Source organism: Xenopus tropicalis, chromosome 1 (genome assembly GCF_000004195.4).
Source record: "Xenopus tropicalis strain Nigerian chromosome 1, UCB_Xtro_10.0, whole genome shotgun sequence".
NCBI lineage: Eukaryota > Metazoa > Chordata > Amphibia > Anura > Pipidae > Xenopus > Xenopus tropicalis.
Window position 1 is genome coordinate 133,473,895 of NC_030677.2, and position 26,267 is coordinate 133,500,161.

The window sequence follows — 26,267 nt, forward strand, 5'->3', positions numbered from 1 at the left end:
TCTAGACGTCACCAGTTTTTAATAAGAATTATGATTACTAGCTACCAAATGCCTCTTTAGAATTATTAATGGCTTTAGCCCAATAAAACATTCCATTTTTTTTTTATAGAGATAAAATGAAAATATGGATTTGGCAAACAGATGTTAAATTTCATGACAATCTTATAAATTTGTATAATGCAGACAAACATATAAACACAAGCATCATAATTCAAATATAGCGCTAGCAAGTTACAAGTGCTTTACATTCATTTAGAATGAATTGTTATATCAATAATACAACATGGGTTACAGTAAGAATAGGATAAGAGGGTTCTGTTCATAAAACACTAATTTTAGAATAATACAATACATTTTTTGAGGAGCACTTTGGAGCTGGATGGGGAGCATATGTGTTATGCTTGAGGGGTGCCTTTTCTCCACACATGTACACCACCACATTAATTGTAGTCAATAAGACTGAGGAGTTTTCAGACAAGTCTGTATAATAAACACAACCCCCCACTCCTTTAAATATGTGTTGTTGCCTTAAGCAACTACAGCTGTGATTGACAAATGTAGGTTTCTTAAGAACTGCAATAGAAACTAATCAGGCTTTGTAAAAAAAAAAAAAAAAAACCCAACAACTGTAAAGACCCTCTAGCAAGGGAAAAAAAAAAAAAAAAAAGGATCCACATCTTGACATCACAATCTTAAATTACCGATAGTCAGATTTTAGTAGTTCAGCAACTTCTGGATGGCTGCATAGAGGCCCCAAATAAGCAAAACAAACCCACAAAGAAACCTAGCATTAGAACAATTGCTTACTAAAAGGGCTTTGTATATTCTCAAGGCCTGAAGCCTGAACTAATCAATTTCTTAGCTGTGCCCTGGTCGGTCAGCCATGCTCTTTAATTTAATGAAACAAGAATTTTAGACGGAATAGCACATATACATCAAGCAAGAAGTGTATTGTTGCACTTTGAAATGTGTCCAACTGTGCTACTTCATCTAATGATAATCTTTTTTAAGAGGCAATCGATTTCTTAAAGACTTATTGTACCATCATCTTGATGAAAAAGTGAGCGTCAGCAAATCTGCTGAATACTTACACCCTGCCATTAAGGCTTTCTTTGGCAGACAAAGCATGCTCAATTGAGGGTCCTCTGGGTTGAGCAATCATTTAGCTGCTCTTCTCTTATGAGGCCCTTAGTGCCTTGTTCCAGTTCAATACTCTTTTTATTTCCCATTATAGCAGCCATAAGTGAGAATTTTATGGGAGCATGCAAACCAAGGCTCATACCTCAAGTTTTCCAAGCCAGTGACCTATTTGTACTTCACAAGTGCTGAGATTTTACAAGCTTAGCACATATGCTGCAAGGCAATGCCCTGCTTTACTTAATCAAGTACGCAATAATCAGGAGAAAACAAGGAGGGAACCAGTTACATAAAAAAATAACCTATGTTTTGAAAAGAAAAGTTAAAAATACAAAAACACAACTGCATAAGGGCTCTTAAGGAGCATTTTCTGTTTTACCACCATCTTTGGTAATAGGTTTCGATGCACGTAGACATACGAGCTGACTGGTACCATTTTATACTGCCTGGCTATACCTGTTAGCATTCAAAAAGCATGTTTGCACAATATATGTGTGTGTGAGGTGCTCAGTATAATCTTCAACAGATGCATATTTAAACACCCCTAAGAGCCCTTAATCTTAAAACTACCAATTTTTTATTTCCTTTTACAGGGTTAAAGCAAAATGGTAGCTTGATTTTGACACAAACCTTTCGTGTTGCAGATAGGAAGTATAGCGACTAGGCACACATGACCAAAATCAAGAACAATTACTAATATTCCACAGGCCCTCTTTTCCAATTAATTGTTGTTGTAAGCAATGCTTACATCACTTAACTTGCCTTTATATAGTCACACAACTGTACATAGAAACAATGATTTAATTTAGTAATTACCAGCTAAAAACAAATGTAGTATACTTGTGCATTTTAACCTACATTTAGCAGGAAGATATTTAACATTTTTTTTGCACAAATTATAATTTAAAAGCACCTCTTTGTGGATTCACCAACCCATTTGTTGAAAATTTTTCGGGGACATTAAATTTAAATACACAAGTAAGCATTTTGTTGGGGTAATAGTAACTCATAGTAACTCATGTGGTATAAACTGTGAACATATGCAAACAGTGGAAATACTTGGAAATAGTTACATCAAAAACCTCTTCCTGACAAACATTTACAAGAATCATGTAGTAAGTTTACCCCAGAATAGTAAACTATAGCAAGCAACCAAATACTTGTTCTCATTGACCTAATCATGGAGAGACAATGAAAAGCCATCTGATTATTGCTGTATGGTTGTTGTAAGTTACTCGGCCAACGCTAACTTGCGACATTTATTTACATGTTAAGCTTTTATAATCTTAATGTGATCAAAGTGGTGAGTGCAAGAAAAATGGGGCCTGTGAACAAAGCATGTTTAAAATCAGAACAAAGTCAATTAAATGGGTGCCAACAGTTAACTGATAAATTACATTAAATAAATTGTATTGTAAAAATATTATATTAGATGACTGGCTGCCAAAAAGTTAACTGTATTGGTGTTTAACCAAGTTAGATTGTGTTAGACTGTGTTTGATGTTTTAGTAATATGAGAGGACCTACAGCTTTGACCATGGTGTCAGACACCACAAAACCAATTAAGGCCCCTGACAAAAGGCAACCATTTGTCTACAATCATCAGTGAACAAGGTATATGCTCAATTACCTGTCAAGTCATTCCACAGATGTGTTTTCCCACATTCATCAGAATCAGAACAAACAGTAAATGCTTGCTCTATTCAGCAGATCTAATCTGTGTACACTTTTTATTGTGCACTTGAACAACATTTACCAAGCCATCAGACTCACTAACTTTAGCAACCAGAGCAGTCACTGGAAAATGCATTAAGCTATGCCACAAAACTTAACAGCTACTGGTGGGGAAGAAAGCCAAACAATCTTTTGCCCATCATTCAAATGGATGGCCATCAGTTAAACTTACCTGTTTGTGCATTTCAATATTAAGTCCATAGGACATCTCATAATACTGAAAGAGAGGAAAATATAATTACGGTTAATAAACAGGATTAGATCAGATATCACAGGGAGAAAAAAAAAAAAAAAAAAAAAAAAAGATTCAAAATAAAAAACAGAATAAAAATGTACTTTTAGTTGTTACATACCATGACATAGTGCCTCTGCATCTCTGTCTTTTCGCTTGCCAATTTTTCACATTCCAACTTAAGGCTGGAAAAAAAAAAAATAAAAAATACAAGACTGCCTTATGATTTGCACATCTGATTGTTTGGGCTATAATGCTTAAATACACAGCTGAGAGGGAAAACAAAGCTTTAGCCGAATGTTAGAACTGCAATCCAGGACTACTTTGTAGACGAAGCAAACAAGGGCTCTTAAATGAGGTCTCTTATGTCCATTACCACTGATAAGGTACACAAGAGACCAAACCAGAAAGACAGCATAAGCACACAATCTCAGTGTTGACATGTGGTGTAGACAGAAGGGGAGGGTCCTTGTTAGAGGGTGGAGAACGAGTGCTATGGTTAAAGACACAGTTCATATCCTGCACTGCAGTCAATATGTTATACATGATGAATGCAGAATCCAACACACTGCAGTGTACACATCGCTGTAGTTCTATCATTTTGTTGCAGTTTTTAGTTACCTAGTTCTGTTATCACCAGCTTTTCAGTTTCATTTTTCCCCCTACTATACACTTCTAAATTGCAATCACCAAAGCCATTCATTCAAACAAAATGACAAACTGACTGATACTACATATTTACTTTTTATTCTAAAGTTTATATTTCTGCTTAGGTCCTCCCCTACTTTTCAGCCAACTTGAGCCAAACTACCTGGTTCCTAATTAAGAAAGCCATAGCAAACAGTTCCAAACGGGATTGCTGCACATTAAAGGACATAAAAACCACAAATATAAAAACTTAAGTCTAGTCACATACTGTCTAACCACATCACTGCCTACATCCCGATAAATTAATGTTAAACTAAATGCATCCCTATAAGCAGAATGTCTAGCATATGGCTTTTAAAAATGTTAACTTCAACTCCCACAATACATTGTCAACCTTTAGTTACTGTTTCTGGTGTATTCCTTTTTTAAATTGTAAATTCTTATCTTAAGATAGATTCCTCTGGAAATTAAAACAGAAGATCTGTCTAGCACAAGATCCTAATTTTTACTTTGCACCTGTGTCAGACACCGTCACAAACAGAACCTAATTTACTATTTAAACAATACCTTATTATTGCAAAGTAGGCTGCTGTGGGCAAACAGTTTTAACTCATCTGGTGTTCTCAACTGAAGATTTTGTTACAAAATGAATAGCAAATATTGACAATTCTCAGGCAGGTTGAAAACATACAGAAATAAGAGATAAAAAAAACACAAAACAAAGATACAACAGATTGGAAAAGGGGGTAAACAGTGTTATCTATGACTGGAAACAGCATCACCTAGTGGGCAAAAGCTTTTCCTTAATGTAAAGATCTATGGAATAGGTCAATTTACCCCAACAGAACAATTTATAAACAGGTAATTTCACCACACAATCAATGAGCCTATATTTTCTCTGTAAAAACCTATGGTATTAAAAAATAAATTTTTTGCATAGCTATTTTTTATTTTTTACTTTGCTGTATGCTTAAGCCAGATATAAAACATAATAAGCAGCTTATATTTGTGTGCATTTGCTGTTCAGCTATAGAGACTCAATACCTGTTTATAAGGATTGGGCATGGGGTTCGTTAGCAAAAAGTTATGTTCCACTTGTTGCAATCATATAAAACTTCCTAGCAAAACATAGCTATTTTTATGATGTCACAAGCAGGATGTAAAGTATTATTATTAGAAGTGCCAAGTGTTCCCTTTGGTAGTCCACTTTTTAAACGTTACACAAATTAAGTTCTGAAAAACTCAAGCCCAACACTATAACTAATAAACGAGTCCAAGATTAAAAATAAAATAAAATTCTTTCTAAGCACGCACCTGTGATACTGAGCTTGAAGAAACTGGAATTCTTCTTTGATTCGGTCCAAGGACTCAGGGATAGTGAATTTGAATGGCTGGCCTGCAGCCTGATGCGGCGTCTGGAGGACCAAAAGACAGGAATGAAATTAAATATTAAAACAAGAACTCCAATACAGCTTCCACTTCAACAATACTCAAGGAAAGGCAGACATAATACAAACCCCCATCCTATTCCCACAACTACTTCATTGAAGCCACCAAGAACTGTTTCCATTTGACTTGCCAAGCAAAGCAAGAATGTTTATTAACTCATCCAGTGCCAGTGTGAATAAACTAACAACTTATACCAGCCAGGATTGTTCTCTACAGGGAGCAACAAGGAAGAGGTGTGACTACTATTGTTTTAAACACACTGTATCAATATTGATAAAGTCTTAAGTGCTGAGGTTATCCAACAAAAACAACCAAAGCTCCCACACACAAACCTAAGCTCACCTGTAAGAGAATAAACAGACACACACAACCCCCTCAAAACCCGGGTGAGCATCAGAACACAGCGATATTTCTTTACAGTGTAAAAAAGCAGACATCTGCAAAGAAAGTTTAAAGCAACCCTGTGACCTACAACTACAAGGAACCTAAAAGCAACAAATTCAGTGGCCCTGTCTTAACACTGAGGCCTTAAGTGATATAACTGCTATCATGCAAGTCTGAGGGTGGAATGTTTTCTCAGGAACAAATAATAACTGTATACAATGACGCTTAAACACAAGGGAGCTTTTCGACAGAAAAACTACTCTTCCCCAAGCTAGAGTTGTACAATGAGGACAACCTCCCATTTACAGGACATCTGGACTAACAAAACAAGGACAAGTAAAAGCAGTTTACCTATGTTGGGATCTTTGCTAAGCAAACCAAATAATGCTTAGTTGATGAAGCTGCAGCATACTACTGAAAGCTGAACAATGTGCAAATCGAGTGGGAGACATTCTACACAGCGACATACTGCAACCAAAAGGCCATTCGGCGGATAAAGAATACACCTTAGAGCATTCAGCAGGGTGTACTTTGATCTTCACAGTCATTTACACCCTTTAAAAAGCAACAAGATGGCCTGTAATAAATATGCACATGGCCCACTCTGTTCTTTAGTTTAGAAAACAAAATCCCATGTACTATAGCATAACAAGCAGTAAATAAATAATTTTGTACCCCAGTACAACATTATAAGTCATTGCAGAGTGGGGAAAATTGGTTTTAAAACAAAGCAACACTGGAATAAACCAGTGTTAATGAATGGCACTAGCTTTTATACGTTAATGCTATAAACTTTAAGCAATATACTTAGTGCTTTTGAGTTTCTTTTCTCCAACCACAAGGGTTGAGTTTAAAGACAGCAGAGACAATGGTTCCCTTCCCCACTACACTGTCTAGGGGGCAGCAGACTGACATGGGGCGGTGATCTCCCCCACGTGGGGACACGGCCTACTCACAGGCCATCCGTGTAGATCAAACAAACGTACATAACATTTCATTTACACTAAAGATGAAACACTAAGTGGGGGGTGGGGGGCAAAAAAAAAAAACAAAGGATCCGAAAGCACCATCGAAATGAAACGAGGTACCACCACTGGCAGGAAGTAACTTGGTCCCTCCAGTTATGGGACTACATCTGGGGAGGATGCAGGGAGTTGTAGTGCAGCAACAAAAAGTGTTGAGGTGCTCTAGCAGCAGATCCAGCCCAGGACATGCAGGGCCCTTCAGCAGACACAAGGGGAGTGTGCGCAAGTACAAAGAGCAGGAGACAGAGCACAGGCACAGAACTCACCGGGTGCCTGCTTTGTGGAAACATGGCTCTCCCTGCCGCCGCCTTGCCCCTTGGAAGCTCAATTCTCGCCCGCTTGCTCGGAATCCCTGCCCAGGCGGATTGTTAGTGTCGGTGTGTCCTGCTGAATGGGGGAAGACAAGGAAGCGGGGGGTGGGGGGTAATGGGCCGCCCTACTACAGCAGCATCCTGCCGCCTCCTTTATTCTCCCGTCCTTTGTGTGAAGCTCCTTCCCAGCACCCCCGGTGAGCCCACTCGGCGCTGCCACACAGCAAACTTTCCCAGTCAACTTAGCAGGTTGGAGGGCTCCCCACCCCCTTCTGCACAGATCCCACAGCGAGGAGAATAAAAGCAGCCAGTGACCATGAGGTATAAATCCCCCGCAGCGCAAGTGCGCCTCCCGCAGGGCTCAGCAGCCCCAGGGCATTATGGTAAGGTGGTGATGGGAACAAAAGCCTCAGCACTCGGCGCTGCTTGGGAGCAGGATGTGGCCCCGGGAAACACCGGCAGGAACCAATAAATATCCAGATGGGGAAATCCTTTAGGAGACACGCACAATAAAAGCCCCCCTAGTTTGGTGCGCTTGTCAGCGGTTCCGGCTTCTGCTGTCTCCACACACAAGCGATGAACCCCCACACACAACAATCCCCAAAGTGATCCGCACAGCAAGCCCCGCACACTACAGTCCCGGAAAGTGCACGGGAAAGAGAAAGTGGCCCCTCCGTGTGGACGTGCAACGCCCGAGCAGTAGACGGCTATATCCTGCAGGCCGCGCCGAGCGGAAACTTGCAGCTGGCTAGGGCCGTTCGATGTCAGCTCACGGGACACAATGTCTCAGGCCGGCCTCGCCTCTCCACAACTGGTTACATTAACACGCGGTTTCACACTCCTCCAACTAACCAGAGCTCTGCCCCTCCCACACATTGAGAAGGCTATCCGCGCCGAAGCCAATCGCTTCTTCACAGTCCAACGTGGTATCCTGACGTCGCCTCAGTGTCCGAGCCAATAGAGACCTTCCCGTTGTCGTTCCTGCGGAAACCTTCCACCCGGGCTTCAGGGCGCCGCGGTGGACCAATCAGATTAATAGAGGGAGGGGCTGAATGGCAGGAAAAGTGGGAAGGGCGGCAGGATGGAGAAGTAGCTGTTCGGCTGTCAATCAAAGTAACGTGGGTTCTAGAGCGTCATGCAGCGTGTGTGTGTGTTTATAATGCTAAAATCTATGGGAGGATTTCTGTGGTAAGGCATGCTACGTGCTTCCATTTAGATGGGATGGGAGATGGCTGCGAGCTGCTTTCGTAATGTTCTTCGTGCCTCACCAAAGCAATTAAATATGTACTCGTCTTGGGAAGCAGCCACATGGGTGGCAAGCGCATAAAAAGTATTGGGGTCAGTGTATATATTGCCTTCTTTAGCTGCACTGGATGTCTCTAGAGTTATTCTTCTGTAGTGCTGCTAGGCTAATGTTGCCTCATTCGGTGTATGGGAACCTATATTTATTGCTTACTGTATTTAGTATTGATTCTTCTGTGGACTAAATAGTTCCACTAGGGGTCATTTACTGGCAGCACATTTGCACTTGGGCAATAACCCATAGCCAACAGTGATGATTAGCTATGTTCAGACAGCCGTAGGAACAATAATGGAAGCAAAAATTTGATTGGTTGCCAAGGGTTATTGCACCAGGGCAAATTTGCCCACCGTAAGTAAATGAGACCCATTGAGTTTAACCGATTCCTCAAACCTGGAAATGTAGCTAGTCACGTTGTATTTCATTTTTCACATGACATTGCTGGGTTGGGTAAAGTAAACATTTTAAAGGTTTGTTCACACTTCAGACTTTTTTTCCATTAAGGTGACCCTTGCCTCCATATATTATATACAGATGATAGGCAAGAGTCTGGCCCAGTCTGATTCGCTGGGTACACCATAGGTTCAGCTTAGAAAGTTCTCCGATACTTGAAATCAGACCTGATCTACTCGTGTGTGACCAAGGCTGGCTTATTGCAGCTAGATCTGCTTCATTGCTTAGGCCACCAATCAAGCACATCTTTACCTCGTTTGGTCACAGAAGTGGCAGGGCTTATCAGACTGATCTTGCTGTCAATTCCCAGGCTAATGATAGATCACATGGGTGGCCCATGTAGACGTAGTATTTATGGACCATGTCCACAGTGCACTCTTCTGTTAACAGGATTTTCAACCCTTCCTAAAATATAACTGAGCCCCGGTCACTACTTACAGAGCAATCATAATTTGACGCCCATACATGGGCCCTCAAGCCATCAACTCAAAATTCATACATTTATGAATATATATCATTAGGTCGATAATAATCAAATAAAAGCCTGAGGAGAAAAAAACTTAAATTGTGGTACAAGAGGCATGTGAGAATGAGAATTTTCACTCCATGTCAAAAGGAGGGGCAATCTTTATTAAGTGTCACAAGGAATTATGTAACTCCATGGTTTCCTTTTCTCATTTCCAAGACTCCAGGGCTTATTTTCTAACATGGGTGCCAATGGGGCCTCTATATCATACTGGTATAAAAAAAAAAAGTGACCAAATGCACCACACATCACCAGGCATTGAGGCGTAAAAAAAACAAACAACACATAGATTTTCAGCAATCAAGTCACCTTGATAAAGTCACTATTTATTTTACAGGGCATTTACACCACTTTTTCAGCATTAATTATCATTTTACACAGTATGATAAACAGGCACCCCGATGTGTATACTGGGCCAAAGAATAATTTAGTGCTTGAAATGAAAACTACACTGTATTTTTATTCCTACAACAAGCTCTTATGAATGGTGTCATGTGGCATAGATCTCAAGACTTTAAATTATCCACCAGGATGATATTCAAACAAAGGACTTTTATTTATGATAAATGTAATGTGATTAGCTATTTGCATTTTGTAAGTATGTAGCATGTCAGTGACTTTGTTTTCATCAATTACAGGCCTAAATGTTTAGTACATTAAATGAAGTGCTTGTTGCTTGCCTGAAATCAAGCATGTTAATTGCCATGGCAATTCAAGTTGAGCAAAAACATAACACTAAAAAAACATAAAGGCTAACTAAAATAAATTTAACTTATAACACTAATAATCTACCCCCCCAACCCAAGTTATGTATAATATGGTTATTAATGCCCCTTATGACTTAAAGGCCTGCTGTTTTGCTTCATGGCTTCAGCGCCCACATTAATAATTACACACATGAACCAAAGCACAACAGTTATAAAGCAGAGAAACAAAATAGGGCTCCTCTGTTATCAACACTTATTTGCTCTGTATAAAGCCAACTCTTTCTGTATACTAATAGGTTTACTCCTAATCTGCTTTGCTATCATCACAACAGCATGTGACATTTCCATGGTTCTGGGTTACGCTAAAAGACCATGTAAATAACACACTACAAAGAGCCTTTCCACCCCAAAGCCGTCCACTGTTTTAAATAAGTTAAAGATTTGCATTATGTTTATCTTAGAGGAATTTTTAACCATGAACACAAGCCTTTTACCAAACAGCACATTTCCTCATTCTGCTTTTATTATCCCTTTAGGGGAATCTCTAGTACATATAAATACAGACTAAAACATTTCCAGGTGTCAAGTGAATAAGACAACATGGTCAATGTTATAAAGATAAATAAATACTGCATGGCTTTATGGATGTGGCATGGGCCTTGACAATATGTATCATTTTAAACATCTGTTTCAATTTAGGCAATCTAGAAACAGTATAATTTTACATAAACGTATAAACAGGCAATGAACTGTGTAAATATATTTATGTACTAATGTTATTATATTTTTTGGAATAATAAAGAATCCAGTTACTCCCCTGAGCTCCATAGTAATGAAAGGTGAGTAAAAGGGGAGGAAGGCTGAGATTTGCATTGCTGGCCAAAGTAGATTAAAAATAGAGAGCTGATGGTCTGTTTTTGACATTTAATTTGCACTTGAGGGGCCTAGATAGAAGGTGCAAATCACTTTGAAGAATTTGGCTGATTTAAACATAATGATTTACACATATTTTACTAAAAAGATATATAGAGCCATCTGAGCTGGATTGTGGCTAGTACCTTCCAGGGCGGAGATTTCTGAATAAAACCTGCTGCATGGGCAGATAGATATGTAATAGAATGCCACTCAGGATACTACTTCTGACATCCCTTTTAGTTCCTGGGTAATTGGTTGTTGCATTGGGAGTGTTAAAAACCAAGAATCTGTGTGACTTTCTTGTTTCTGATCTAATGTCAAACAGGGTAGGCTGAGTTGTTTGTATTTTCTTATTTCCCAGCACCTGGAAATTGTTGCTAATGAGATCAAGAGGAACAGCTAGTCACCTACCAGGGTCCTACCTGAAGTGACTTGCTTTGGTGATGAGTGGAAAAAAATGATTGACAGGAAAGGGAGTGGACCTATAATATTAATTTTAAAGTGTTCTTTGGAAGCTTTACAGACTTGATAGGCTGCATTACAGACCTGAATATAATGCTTATTGTTTGCTCAGCAGTGATCATTTATCTTTGAGAAAATGCTTTCTTCATTGTTCACTCACAATTGTCTCTGATCACACCTGTTAGTTGTAGTAGCCAAAGGGGATCTTCTTAGCATTTCAGCTACTTCTGTTCACAGCATGTACACATCTTGCAGAAGTAATTCATTCACCTTAAGGGTGAAGACACACAGAGCTACTACTAGCAGCTACTTGTCACAGCTACAAAAATAGGCAATACTGATAATTTACTGATAATTGTCTCTGTGTGTGTTTTACAGAGGTAATTCTCTGTATTGTCTATGGCAGGGTATTTTCTGGTATTTAGTAGCTGTAACAAGTAGCTGCTACTAAGCAGCGCTGTATGTGTTCACCCTTAAGCTGGCCATACAAGCACCAATACTATCGTACGAAACCTCGATATTCGGTGCGTGTATGGCATGTCGGCGAGTCGACCGATATCGCAGGAAGCTGCTGATATTGGACGACTCGCCGATCGGCCAGGTTAGAAAATTTTGATCGGGCGCCATAGAAGGCGCCTGACCAAAATCTGCCGTCAGGGCTGAATCGGCAGAAGGAGATAGAAATCCTATTGTTTCTACCTCCTTATCCGATGGTCGCACGAAACATCGTCAGATCGCCACGTGTATGGCCAGCTTTAGGGCTGTGGCACACGCTGAGATTAGTCGCCTGCGACAAATCTCCCTTGTCGCAGGCGACTTAGCTCCCCCATATGACATCCCACCGGTGAGAATGTAAATCCACGGATGGCATATGCGGCACCGCAATTTCCTTGAAATTGCGGAAGTTTCCTCTCAAGCAACTTCCACAATTTCGGGGAAATCGTGGCGACGCATGTGCCATCCCACCGGTGATTTACATATTCGCCAGTGGGATGGAATTTCGTGGAGATTAGTAGCTTGCGACAAGGGAGATTTGTCACAGCCCTTAGTCTCATCTAAAGAAGTGATTGTACAGGTATGGGATTAGTTAACCAGAAACCCCTTATCCAGAAAGATCTGAATTACAGGAAGGTCATCTCCCATAAATTGCATTTTAATCAAATAATTCCAGTTTTTAAAAAATGATTTCATTTTTTCCTGTAATAATAAAACAGTACATTGTATTTGATCCTAACTAAGATATTATGTATCCTTACTAGAAGCAAAACTGTCTCATTGGGTTTAATCAGCATTTAAATGATTTTTTTGGCAGGTTTAAGGTGTGGTGATCCAAATTACAGAAAACCCAGGTTCCGCGCAGTCTGGATAACTGGTTCCGTAACTGTGTTATTATGAACATAAGTTGCTTGTGTGTGATAACCAGTGCCACTCTAGCTATTATAGAAATACAACTTTAAAGATTTTCCTGGCATCTTAAGTATGGTTGAACAACTTGTAAAATTCCAGTCTTATTGCCTAACAGTTGCTGCATATATTGACTCCCTTAAGAAGTTTAGATTGACTGTACTACATTCTTAATTTGTCTGTATATTAAATTATGATCTGCTGGGTCCTCCTGTAAATAAGTGTGGTGGCACTGGCTGACTTTGAAGTGATTGAGGGCATGCTACCTCTATTAATATTGCAAGCCACTTTTCAGTTGAATGAGTGGACAAAAACCATATGAAACAAGTCTGCATGTGTCCCACTGAAAAGATAATACAAAAATCAGACCATGTGTGCTGGTGTTTAAGTAGTGAAAGGATGCATAGTGGAATGCCCAAAATGTGTCTGCCCTGACCACAGAACATCTCCTAATGACATTGCCTGTAAAAGTCAGATGACTTTTGTATCAGAAAATCTGATAAGAGGAAAAGTTCCCATGCTTTGATATCCATTAAGTCATTTGGTATATGGTGCTTTGCTGCAGTTTAGAGATAAAGACTTTTTGTAGAATCTGTATTTTCTGCTACTTTTTAAACAAAAAATACAGCCCTTTGACCTAAAATGTGATTAGAGTTTTTGTTAATTTCACACTACACAAGTGCAGACCCTTTCTTATTCTCACTTGCTTAAACTTGTAAAGTAGACACTCCAGGGATAAAGTGTTCATCACTGCTCTTTTCCTGTCTGAAAGTCATTTGTATGAAAATATTATTACAACATTGTGGAAACATTATATTACTGCAAACTTTATTTTTATGTATTACATATTTTACATATATTTATGTAACATATTTTATATGTTTAGTCAATTACATGAGCCTCTGTCACAATGGAGCTCCCAATCTACTGTCACTATCACAGGCTCATATGTTTTGAATTGTGGCATAAACTAGAACAACCAAACACAGGTACAACTTACAAAATCTGCACAGGTCAGAATCAACCCAGCTTTTATTTTCACAAACCATTGTGACATCAAGTAAAGCCCAATCACTTGTATGTTGCACATAAACATATCCATTGTTTACAGACAAATAATATAGCAAGTGATTTGATTTGTGCTATGACTAAAACATCTGTATTATAAAAAGCAATGTACCCCCAGTTGTAAATGAAGAGGCTATTTGAAGTTTCATGAATTGTATAATAGTACTTGACCTTCAGCCTTGTGCTTTTATATGGTCATAGAACACCTCAATGGGCATATTATTCGTTATTTAAACAGGATGTTTTTGTGCTGACTCTCATTCACATGGTAACTGCCTGCCACTTCACATACATGGCGGATTATGGACCAAAAATGATCAAATGTGCCTTTTCAGACCAAAAGCTGACCAGTGTGTTTGTGGCGCCAACGAGTTGCTATACAGTGGCGTACTTATACAGCAGACCCTGCGGATGTGAGGTGGGGCCTGGGTGACAAAGGGGCCCGGACCACAAGGTCTGTTATATTGTAGTCCCACCCTCCCCGGCCTTTAAAATAGTGGTACATTGTAGGCCAGGAGGTGTAGCTGAGCAGGACGGAAGGGGGAGGAGACAGGAGATGATGGATTGTCTTAAGAAAATTTTTTGGGAGGTTTTTAGAAGTTTCCCTGCCATTGGATATTTGCTCTTGTGACACTATAGTTTTATAGGAATAGATACAGTTTTTGTTTGAGTGCTTCCCCTTTAACCAAACAAGACAATTAATTCCTTGCAATTGCAGGCCCCAACAAAGGGCAAAAGGTAAAAACATTTATCTTGTTATCTTTGCTAACAGCTGGACTTCTGCAAGACACACAGTTTGGGGCAACAACACACCACTGTATTTATTTAGTCTGACTGTCAATTAGTTTTCACTTTGTAAATGAATCAAACAGTAATCTACTGTGGATTCACTGATTATCTTTTCAATCTCCCCCAAGAAGTCTGGATTTCATATCTCAGTGACTACAATTGTCCTCTTTGATCTTGCACAGCGTGTTAATGATATTGCTGGCCTCACTTTCAGATTTTTTTTACTGTTTAGAGAACACTATTTGCCTTTGCCACACAGTGTGAACTTAGTGAAATAAAATGCATTGTTGCTTAATATATTGCATGCTATGTAAAAACTGATAGATGTGTTATATGCGGAATTAAAAAAGTATGCACATGTAGCACATTTTAGTATAACAGTGACGAAATTATGTTAATATATATGTTTATTCTGTACTAGAGTTGCCCTGAGCCATTTGTAAATTGCAATGCAATAGACTATTCATTACTCTAATAGCCTGAAGTCACTCTGCTAAACAGGTTTGTTGATGTGGCTCCCTACTAAAGTACCTTAGCAAAATGTAATATTAGGGCTATTTAAAAGCATAATGCTTACTTAATATTTAAGATTCTGATCTGCTGGTTAGGCAATTGTTTGGGGCACAGATTTCTTGCCTGTGATTTAAAAACTGTTGAACTGCAACTTCCAGCATCATAGGATACATTATTGTAGGCAGATTAATTTGGAGAGAGCAGCAGGGGCCTAGGGCCCTACACACATTGCCTTTAGCTGTTTAGGGGCACTGGGAGCTTTGGCTCACCAACAGTTTAAGGACTGCAGAAATAATGGTAGGCAGCTCATCTGAAGGGAGCAGCAAAGGCTTAGAAGCCTAGTGACTTTTTAGACCTACTTCTGTTTTATGCTAAAGGAAAAACCATCCACCTTGCACATGGTGTACAATTATTTGATGCATTCCCCTATCCAACCTGGCTGCCCACAGGATTAAAGCTTGTACAATAATGCTAAACTGCTGCATGCAAAGTGTTTTCCATGTCGCAATCCACGTGTTTATTAAGTCTGATGCCACACCAGGCGTATGGCGTATATTTTTGGCAAGCTGATAAACACTTGCCGAAAATATGCGCCATACGCACAATATGTCCCCTACCTGTGCCTGCACCAGAATAAATGAGATACGCTTGGTTGCAGGCACATGTAGCCAATATCTGCATAAAAACGCAAGAGAATGCAAAGTCTCTAATTTTTATGCGTATTTATGCTACATGTGTTGTTGCTCTCAAGTAGTACTGATTTTCCTACAGGCTTGAGTTCATGGACTCAACTTGTGTTAATTCCCATCAAGAATAGTAACTTCATAGTAAACTATGCAGACTTAATTTGGCTTGCTGGCCACATAGCAGGCAATGATTTTTACCTTTCCTGCAATGCCCAAATGTTTGTGTTCCAGCTTCTGTCCTTTCTCTGACAATAAATTGGGTAGTTGGCATAACTATAGAGGAAGCAGACCCTGCGGTTGCAGGGGCCAAACAATTTCAATATATCTTGGTAGAAAAGGTCAACTTACCAATGTTTTGAGGCCCTTAATGGAATTTGCTGTGGGGAACATTAGCTTCTAGTTACACAACTGAAAGAGGGTAAATGCAAGTTTATACTGGCAGTGAGTAGTTTAGACAAGAATCAGTGTCCCAACCACAGTAAAGTTGCCATAGGATTTGGAGCAGCTATCACACAATAGTGGAAGTGTAAAACAGTATACAGAGTAATAACACTGCGCTAGAAGTCTGCAAATAAAAATCAGCTGCACCACAAAAACGTGTATCCAATAATCCAATTATAAGTGAGTGAACCTTGGGTGCTATTGCTTGGCCTCTATTATACATAAATGCCGCTTATTCATGAACCTTACTGATAGATAAATTAGGATTGGATGGAAATGCTATACTGTGAAACAGGCAATTTATACTGCCATTATGGTATCCAATCCTCCTGTACCTCCATTCCTTGTAGCTGCACTCAGGCCAACACTGTGCCTGTAGGAGGCTATAGGAGTGGATCTGCTTCTTTTCACCTGACTACAAAATGCAGGCAGAGAAAAGCAGACCATATACCACGTGTGACTGTGACTTAAGCTAGAGAAGCCATGGTTCATTAACAAAAAAATGCAAATATACACATCTTTCAAAGAGCTAATGAAAATTCTTAAAGTTCACAACAAAACACACTGCAACTGATTCCAATGCAACAAAGGACAACTTTTTACAATATAATAAGTGCTACATCACCTTTAAGGGTAATTACAACACAAAAATAAATAAAATAGAAATAAATACCTTCTGTGCTCAAAATATTCTTTATATACTACCTTAAAGCACAATGCTCTCTTTTATTGCCCTTCAAGTAGGGAAATGTGAAACTATTCTGTACCTTGTGGTTGGTTACTATGCCTGTGCTTATTTTCGTCTCAATGTTTTTCAAGAGCAGGCTGTAAAATGAGGTTTAACCCACACCCGTCAATTGACTAATTACACATCTCAAAGGCATTTTATTACAAAAATGGTACTGGTTTATATTGTGTACACCAGCCTTTTTTAAACCATAAATATTATTTTTTTTCTATTTGCTTTATATCAGTGTTTTATAGACCTTTTTTTCTGGAACATTTAAATGAATATATGTCAGGTTCCTGCTTACACCACATCAGGCATGTGCTGTGTGATCATGTGTGGTTAAAACCAGCCAAAAATACTTAAATAATGGACTCAGCTCCCTGTCTTTAGTTACCCAATCGTAATTGGATAATAGCAGGTTATAGCAACGCCATTGTCATTTCTTCACCCACATGCTTTTTAAAGCTGTCAGAAATCAAAAATAAGACTGTGTATATGTTTCTATTTTTGTGGCAAATGGACGGCAATAAGCAAATCATTGAGATTTCCTCTGCATGAAAGCTATAAACTCGAACACTCAGAGGACATTTCTGTAAACATTTCACAAGTGATAAATGAAGAGTTTGTGTAGCCCTGTACACTTATGATTGTTTAGAGAAACCTTCAGTGCAGTGAAGGATTTATTTTGGGGATGAAAAGAGATCAAGGAATTCTATTATACACCACAATATTTTACACAGTATTGTGCTAAAACCTTTCTATGCATATGGCTAACTCTCTGTGTGCAGTACATAATTATGTTTTATTCAGCAGTACAATTATAGGTTAAAGTTATGACATCACTGATTTATGAGAAATAATAATTAACCAAGCTGCAGCAAGAGGAGTCACTGTTGCAACATAGTTTATATAATAAAATGTTACCCCATCTAAAATGTATAAAGATGAGTTGAGATTAGATGGGCATTTTCAGTCTGCATTCCCTTAACTCAGTGCTGTCCAACTGGCGGCCCGCGGGCCGCATGCGGCCCGCGACGCCCCTCTGTGTGGCCCCCCACCTGTCTGGCTGCTTTGATGGCTTACTCTTGTATAAAGCTGGCCATACACGTGGCGATCTCACGATGTTTCGTACGACCGTCGGTCGCACGAAACATCGTCAGATCCGCCACACACCATTCAGGGCTGAATCGGCAGGTAAGGAGGTAGAAACAATAGGATTTCTACCTCCTTCTGCCGATTCAGCTCTGAAGGGAGAATTTTGGTCAGGCGCCTTCTATGGCGCCCGATCAAAATTTTCTAACTTGGCCAATCGGCGAGCCGACCGATTTCAGCAGCTTCCTGCGATATCGGTCGGCTCGCTGACATGCCATACACGCACCGATTATCGTACGAAACGAGGTTTCGTACGATAATATCGGTGCGTGTATGGCCACCTTAAGCATTAAATAGTATCAGTACTGTGATTAACTGCCCCCCTGCATGGTTATCACCTCAGATTCAGGCTGTAATTCCCCTGTATTGTTTAAACATGTAATCCCCTGTGTTGTTCACACCTTTTAATCTATGCATTGTTTACCCCTTGCAGTGTTCACACCTCAGGCTGTAATCACCCACATTGTTCAACTGTTCACACCTCAGACCTGTGTGTAGGCAGCATAGGGTAGGCAGAGTATGGCACATAGGCAGCATGGGGCAGGTGGGGTATGGCACAAACAGGCAGCATAGGACAGGGAGGGTATTGAACACACAGGCAGGGTAGGGCAGAGTATGGCACACACAGGCAGGGTAGGGCAGACTATGGCATACACAGGCAGCATATGGCAGGTAGAGTATGGCACACAAGCAGGGTAGGGCAGAGTATGGCACACATAGGCAGCATATGGCAGCCAGAGTATGGCACACACACAGGCAGAGTAGGGCAGAGTATGGCAGACACAGGCATCATGGGGCAGGCAGAGTATGGCACACACAGGTAGCGTAGGGCAGGCAGAATGCTACCCTATGCTGCCTGTGGGAGGTGAACCTGGCAGGGGTTTGTTCTGGGAGTTTGTTAGCAGTTGGAAATAGCCAGTAAATGGTCCCTAAGGTGTGTAATTATGTACTGGGGGTTGCTGTGCTATCCACAGGGGAGGAGTCATATGGATTTTAGGGTGTGTCTTAATATGACATAATATAATTCTTTCACATATGAATGATGGTTGATATCCCTGCAGTGAGGACCAAGCATTTGGGTTTTTGCTGCACTACCACCATTGTGATAAAATTGGTGTGGTTTGAAGTGGGTGTGGTTTAAAAGGGGGAGTGGCTTCCATTAGTGGCCCTCCGCCATGTATGTGCGAGAAATTCCGGCCCTCGGCACCGCAGAAGTTGGACAGCACTGCCTTAACTAATACTGAAATACAACCTCCAACATCCTCTAATATCTGATTGAGTTGACACCCAACTACAAACTGAGGGATGCTAACTAAAAACTGCTGGTGTAAAGCTGGCCATACATTGAAAGATCTGCTTGTTGGGCAAGGTCAACAAAGAAGCAGATATGCCTACCTTGAGGGAGGTATCATATGGATCTCATCATTTGGCTCTCACGCCAAACGACTGCATCACATTTACAGGACACAGGCCATTTCACCCTGATATTAGTTGGGTAGGCCTGTCTCAGGGCCCCATACACAGACTGACAAACTGCAGACCTTACCATCAGCAGCCACAGTAGTGCATGGCCACCTTAAAGAGATACTGACACTAGAAAGTAAATCTTTTTTTTACATCTATCATAACATTGTCTTTGCAAGAACTTTATAATTTTGCCATAAAAATATTTGCCTGATGCGTTTACATTACCTGTCTTCCCTGTGTTCCTCTATGAGGGGGCAGCCATATTTGACTGTTAGCATTAGAAGCTATAACTGACAGGCTGGGAAGGGACAGTCAGGTTGGCTAAACAGGTTTAGGAACTTCAAGTAACAATTACTTACAAAACCAAACCTGTCAGTGAAAAACCGTCAACACGACCTATAGGTAGCTTTTTATGTATATTCATATTTTGAAAAGTAGTTTTTTCGTGTCAGTATCACTTTAAGTCCTGCGACACATATGAGGGTTGATTCACTAAAGTGCGATAACGCTTATCGCATGCTTTTTTGCGTTAAAATTGACGCTTAAAAAAACGTGTGATTCGCTAAAGTATTATCGCATGTGTTTAGTTGCATATCGCGTGCGTTAAATAGCGTGCAACCGAATGCATTAATTTTACCGCATTGCCTTAATTAGCGTGCAAAAATAATACTAACGAATGATTCACAAACACTTAGACGTGCTAAATGTCGCATTAGTCTGTGCGAAAATTAACACCTAGTTGGAGCAGGCGGTAATTATAGAAAAGTACAGTTCATGAGCTTTTGGCAACACAATATGGACTTGTGTTGTGCAGTGTGATTTATTCAAGTATGTGTTGGCCCTAGAGTGATGTAGCCTCCGGTTTGCAGGGAAATGGTCATTTTCAAAAAAAGTAGTTTCACGAACGTAATGGTGTATATGGCTAATATGGCGTGCGCGTTATAAGTAGCGCATGTGCGTTAATTAGCGTGCGTGACAAGTAGCGCACTACATCAAATACCGCACAAAAATAGTTTTTGCGACTTAAATAACGCAAATATCTTTTTAGTGAATCGTGGGTTAGGGCGCGATAAAATGTTTACCGCATGCTATAAATAGCGCACGTTTTAACACACCTTAGTGAATCAACCCTATGGTGTTTAATCTTCTAAGGTTGTTGAAATCTCTGATGGTCAAAATGCCCTTCACTGCATTTCATTGCCTACCATTCAAAAGAATAGTAAAGGACTCGACAGGAGGGGACTGCTCAGGAATAATTGCTCAGGAATGATGAGAGATGAAGGATAGAGTTATGACCACTGCAATTCTTTTTGACTATTCTGAGAGCATGGCACTTCAATTTGCTTGGTATGCTATAGACTTAAGAGGTCACCTTAGAATCTCATGACCTAAGGCTACTGGACAACAGACTACTTAACTTGAATCCCTGAGTCATATCTCAAATTTTCTGTTTAAAAAAATTCAATTTTTGCTATGTAGAAGAAATTTGTAAAGGATAATGAAAGTCATCTTGTAATCTTGTGACCTAAAATGAATCTTTACTTTCTGTATATTTAATGAAAATCCAATTGTCACTGGAGCTCAAACAATTTGTATTCCTCCGAAAAGACAAGAAAAAAGTTTGGGCTGGGGGAAGGAAAGAATCAGTAGCAGATTGTTTAGCACTAAAACCCTCAAATAAAATCAGCCCCAAAACATCTTTTGTGGTTTCTCACGGAATGGCAAAATTAGAGCTTGGAGGAAACCAACCAAATTAACTTGGGAAAATCTAAAAAGAAATGGCTTGACTACATGGAAATGACACACTGGCTGGCCAGTAGGCCTCTTTATCAACAATTTCTTTGTTGGGACTAACATCAAAAGAATTTTCATGTGTTTTCACTTCAATCTAACCAGAAAATGACATCCAGATGTTTAATAAGCATTGTGTTAGTTTTTCTGCATTGATTAGATATGCTGGTACTGTTTGCTTACAAGTGTAGCTGGATCGTTAACTAATGCAAAGAAATATTTTCAATGAGTCGCTAACTAGGAATTCTGGAAGCTCTCCATATTCAGAACATTTTGTTTGGTGGCCAAAGAAATGTAAAATCTTGCGCCATTTGATAAGTCATTTTCCCTGCTAAGCCTGGGAAAAAAGCAGCCCCTTGTTCCTAATCTGCCTTTGCCTACAGGGGTTATAGCAACTATCCCAAATTACTGAAGTGCAAAGGAATTAGACCACACACGTACTTACATAGACACAGACATACACATATGCAAACAGATACACACATACAGACCAGGGAAACACAGCCACATAAATGATATTTGCTGCCATTGTTTATTTTCTAATTTAAATAATTAAAACCTTTAGTGATGTGGAGGTTTACAGTATTTCAGTTTGATAAGTTGTTGATCTAACTGCATATCAATCATCAAAGCGAAAGGTGATTTTTTTTTTTTTATGCATCATATAGTAATTATGAAACTGCCTTAAGTCAATCAGATAAACATAAGACTTCCCTAGATTGTGGACAAACAGGTTTCATTTCAAAATTACAGATCTATCTGATTATTTAACTTAAACATGGCTAAGCGCTATTTGCTTTCTCTGTTCATGTTTGTTCTTAACTGAAATCTGGGCTTATTTTCACCTGACTGCATGCTTTCTAGAGTAAACACTGAAAAAAAATTAAAATTAAAAACAACTGACAACTTTCCTGGTCCGACATTAGCCTAATTATTATGGTTTTTATTCATGACCTGAAATGTAGTGTGTTGTCCATCAAACATATCTATTTTATCGGTAAGTGGTAGATAGTATTAGTATTATTAGTTTAGAATAGAGACTGAAGTTTGGAGAGAGATCAGAACAACTAGGGAACTGTTTTAAGTTTATAACTTTAAAATGATGAAAAAGGGTGTCAGAGATATTGTCCATTTACTTTGTTATTCACAGTTTGTTTTAGACTTCATGGCTCCATCCTGATAACCTTCTAGGTGGAGTGTCACCTTTCAAAAGTCACTTTGACAGTGTTGTTGACCTGCATAATAAAGACCACCTGTTAGTACATTATGGTTTTACTGCTTTTGAGAGATTCCTAGAAGAGACTTATTTCCATACAAGGTGACATCAGATAATAGGGGCAAAACATGCTGTCAGAGTTGTAGTTTATGCACAGTTACACTCTAATAACATACAACCACATTTCTTTTATATACCCTATACCCTATATAAGGGTTATGTTAACATTAATGTTTAACACATGATCTAATGATTCAAAACAGACTGTCAACTTGGAATCTTTTGTGTTTGTGTTGTAAATATTTATCTTCAAATTTTTAATTTGCAATTTAGGTTGATGTAATAAAACCACAGTAAAAAAAAATGTCAACATTTTGGGGCAAATGTTTTTAAACACTTTTGCACTTATTTTTCACCAGGGCTGTCCAACTATAGGCCTGCTGGCCAGATGTGACTCAATGGTTTTTGTGGTCCTCAGGCGGCTCAAAAGCTCAGTAGACTCCACTGTACAACGTCATCTTTTTAATTTAATCCAGCCCTCAAACATGCCATATGAGAAATAATCTATATTGACTACTTTGGACCTTTATTGCTGATTTTTTATTTTTCTCTGTTTCCTGCCTCTTTAATTCTGTATTTCCTTTCTGTCTTTTTATTCTTCTTCCCACCTGTCAGGCAAATTTTGGGATCAGCATTAAGTGATTGCTTGCTTGAATTTTTCCCACCGACTAACAGATATGTTATGTCATTCGTCAATAGCTTGTTTTTCTAAACCTTCTGTAGTGCTACAATGTGAACCTGCAGTAAAAGGGTACTCTGTTGTATATGCTGAGGAAAATAAATTGTTCAGCACCCAGGTTAAAACTGTAAAATGCCGTCTATGTGAAACCCTCGCAAACATCAATTAGGGGGCTGATTTACTAAGACACGAATTCCGACCGAATTGGAAAAATTCCGATTGGAAAACGAACATTTTGCGACTTTTTCGTATTTTTTGCGATTTTTTCGGCGCCTTTACGACTTTTCGGAAATTATCGCGACTTTTTCGTTACCAATACGATTTGCGCGAAAAAACGCGAGTTTTTCGTAGCCATTCCGAAAGTTGCGATTTTTTCGTAGCGTTAAAACTTGCGCAAAAAGTTGCGATTTTTTCGTAGTGTTAAAACTTGCGCAAAACGTCGCGCCTTTTAAGTTTTAACGCTACGAAAAAAGCGCAACATTTAGCGCAATTTTTAACGCTACGAAAAAATCGCAACTTTCGGAATGGCTACGAAAAACTCGCGTTTTTCAGCAAAAATCGTATTGGTAATGAAAAAGTCGCGATAATTTTCCGAAAAAATCGCAAAATACTGATCATTACGAAAAAAACGCAATCGGACGCATTCGGCCCGTTCGTGAGTAAGTAAATGGGCCCCTAGGTGTCTTTAGAGCCAATCAAGCTGCAGGCATTTTCTATTTGCTGACCCAGAATTAATTCCCAACCAGCTTGCAGGTCTACAAATTGAAACTCTGCATATTGGTCAACTTGCTTAAATGTCTAGGTGCCTGTCACCATAGACAGTTGGTTTGATCTGACTGTCCTTCTACTGGGGGAGCCATGGACCCTCTTGCCCCCAATTCCGACACCTATGTTGGAATCAACAGTAATGCATAATTTATATTTCTAATATCAACTTTTCTGAAGATGTCCAGTAAACACTGTTTCTGTATTGTTACACTTTTCTGTCACTGTCAGTTTGTAGCTAATGTATCCTTTTGGATCTGATTCAGTACCTAGTTAGTACCAACCACTGTGATGGTTGGTACACAGATGCTCAATCTGATTTCTGCATTTTGTTCTACCTTTTCTGTATCTGTAAAACTAATTTATTGTAGATGTTTTTTTGGGCATTATCAGTGAGCTATATGTTATCAGAAGTGCTTTTCATTGCCAACAATAAGAAGTCCAAAGAAAATGCAGATGCCCAGGTTCACACTGACCTGGCAGAGCATCTGAGAATCTAAAAAGTGGGCGGAGACTCTACAGGGTCCTAATCTCTGACAATGTTCATGAACCATTTCTTATTTTCACTACAGGTCTATACAACAGATTACTACTGTACTTGCACCACTTTTGTTTGTTACAGTGGGCTCACAATATTAGTTTCTCTGGTTGGCCCTAAGGTACCCAGACTACTGTGCACATCCTTATTTGGGTTTGTTTGTTTTTTTTCTTCATTATTTGTGCCAGATTTGGCCCTACAGGGACCACCAGTCTGCTAATGGGTTCCATAGACTTCATTGTTTCATTGTTAATATATGCATTATAACACATTACCAGCCTACTACATAAAAAGGTTCATTGCACTGCCCTAATACATACTACAAAGAAACTTATAAATAAAAAAAAATAAAATGTGGTGTGAGGTACACAGCCCAGTGTCGGGGGCATAGGCTAGCCCTTAGTCGCCTGTGACAAATCTCCCTGTTTGCGGGTGACTAATCTCCCCGAAATCGTGCCGCCGCGTATGCCATCCCACCCGAGATTTACATTTTCGCCGGTGGGATGTCATTTCGGGGAGATTAGTCGCCCGCAAACAGGGAGATTTCTTGCGGATGACTAATCTCCCCGTGTGCCAGAGCCCTAAACCATGTTCTCAGTGTTGTGGTTAAAAGATGGATTGTGACAGATGTCAGAAAATTGATCGGGCAGGTTTGAAAATTATCATTGTTACCAATGAAATCTGCCCATTGTCCAATTGTTTGCAGAGCCAAGCAGATAGTTTTCCTAGCTTCAACTAGATAATATCGCTTGAAATGGTAGTTTTCATTGATGTACAAATCATTCTTTTAAACGATCATTTCAGGATAAGCTTGGTCCTACAATAATTAAAATATCTATTAAAAATCTTAAGTATGGCTGGCTTTACAGTGCACTGAAATACAATAGTTAGATGCTACTGTGAAATTAATCTTTAAAATACACGGAGCACCTATGGGTTAATGGTGAAAAAAATGTAAAAAGACAAAAAGAAATCCTTAAAATGATACTGACACTAAAATAGTACTTTTCAAAATAATAATTGACATAAAAAGTTACTTATAGGTCATGTTGATAATTTTTCACAGAATGGGCTGCTTTTTTAAGTCATTGTTACTTGAAGTCCACAAACCTGACTGTTTTGCCAACCTGACTGTCCCTTTTCAGCCTGTCAGTTATAGTTTCTAATGCTAATGGACTCCTGCTGCACAAATATGGCAGCCCCCTCATAGGGGAACATGGGAGATCAGATAGGTAATGTAAAAGCATCAGGCAAATATTTTTAAAGGAACAGTAACACCAAAATATGAAAGTGTATAAAAGTAACTAAAATATAATGTGCTGCTGCCCTGCACTGGTAAAAGTTGTGTGTTTACTTTAGAAAGTCTACTATTATTTATATAGATAAGCTGCTATGTAGCCATGGAGGCAGCCATTCAAAGGAGAAAAGGCACGGGCACATAGCAGATAACAGATAAAACACTATTGTATTCTACAGAACTTATCTGTTATCTGCTATGTAACCTGTGCCTTTTTTCCATCTTGAATGGCTGCCCCCGTGGCTACACAGCAGCTTATTATATAAATTATAGTAGTGTTACTGTAGCAAACACACCAGTTTTACCAGTGCAGGGCAACAGTGCATTATATTTTTATTACTTTAAAGCTCTTTCATTTTTTTGTGTTACTGGTCCTTTAAGGCAAAAT

At 39.3% G+C, this 26,267-nt stretch overlaps 1 protein-coding gene across 3 annotated transcripts in view; it reads right to left on the reverse strand.

Annotated features, from left to right (window-relative positions):
* Positions 1 to 7,915, reverse strand: part of tle1 (transducin like enhancer of split 1) — a 52,356-nt gene extending 44,441 nt beyond the window's left edge. Inside the window, exons 1-4 of one of the 3 annotated variants that reach the window (XM_012961206.3) lie at positions 7,773 to 7,915; positions 5,066 to 5,166; positions 3,225 to 3,288; positions 3,044 to 3,088 (exon numbers count right to left, since the gene is read on the reverse strand). In XM_012961206.3, coding sequence (XP_012816660.1) covers positions 3,044 to 3,088; positions 3,225 to 3,288; positions 5,066 to 5,166; positions 7,773 to 7,796 — 234 coding nt within the window. In that variant the 5' untranslated portion in view covers positions 7,797 to 7,915. 3 annotated transcript variants of the gene reach the window in all.
* Between the last annotated feature and the right edge of the window lie 18,352 nt (positions 7,916 to 26,267).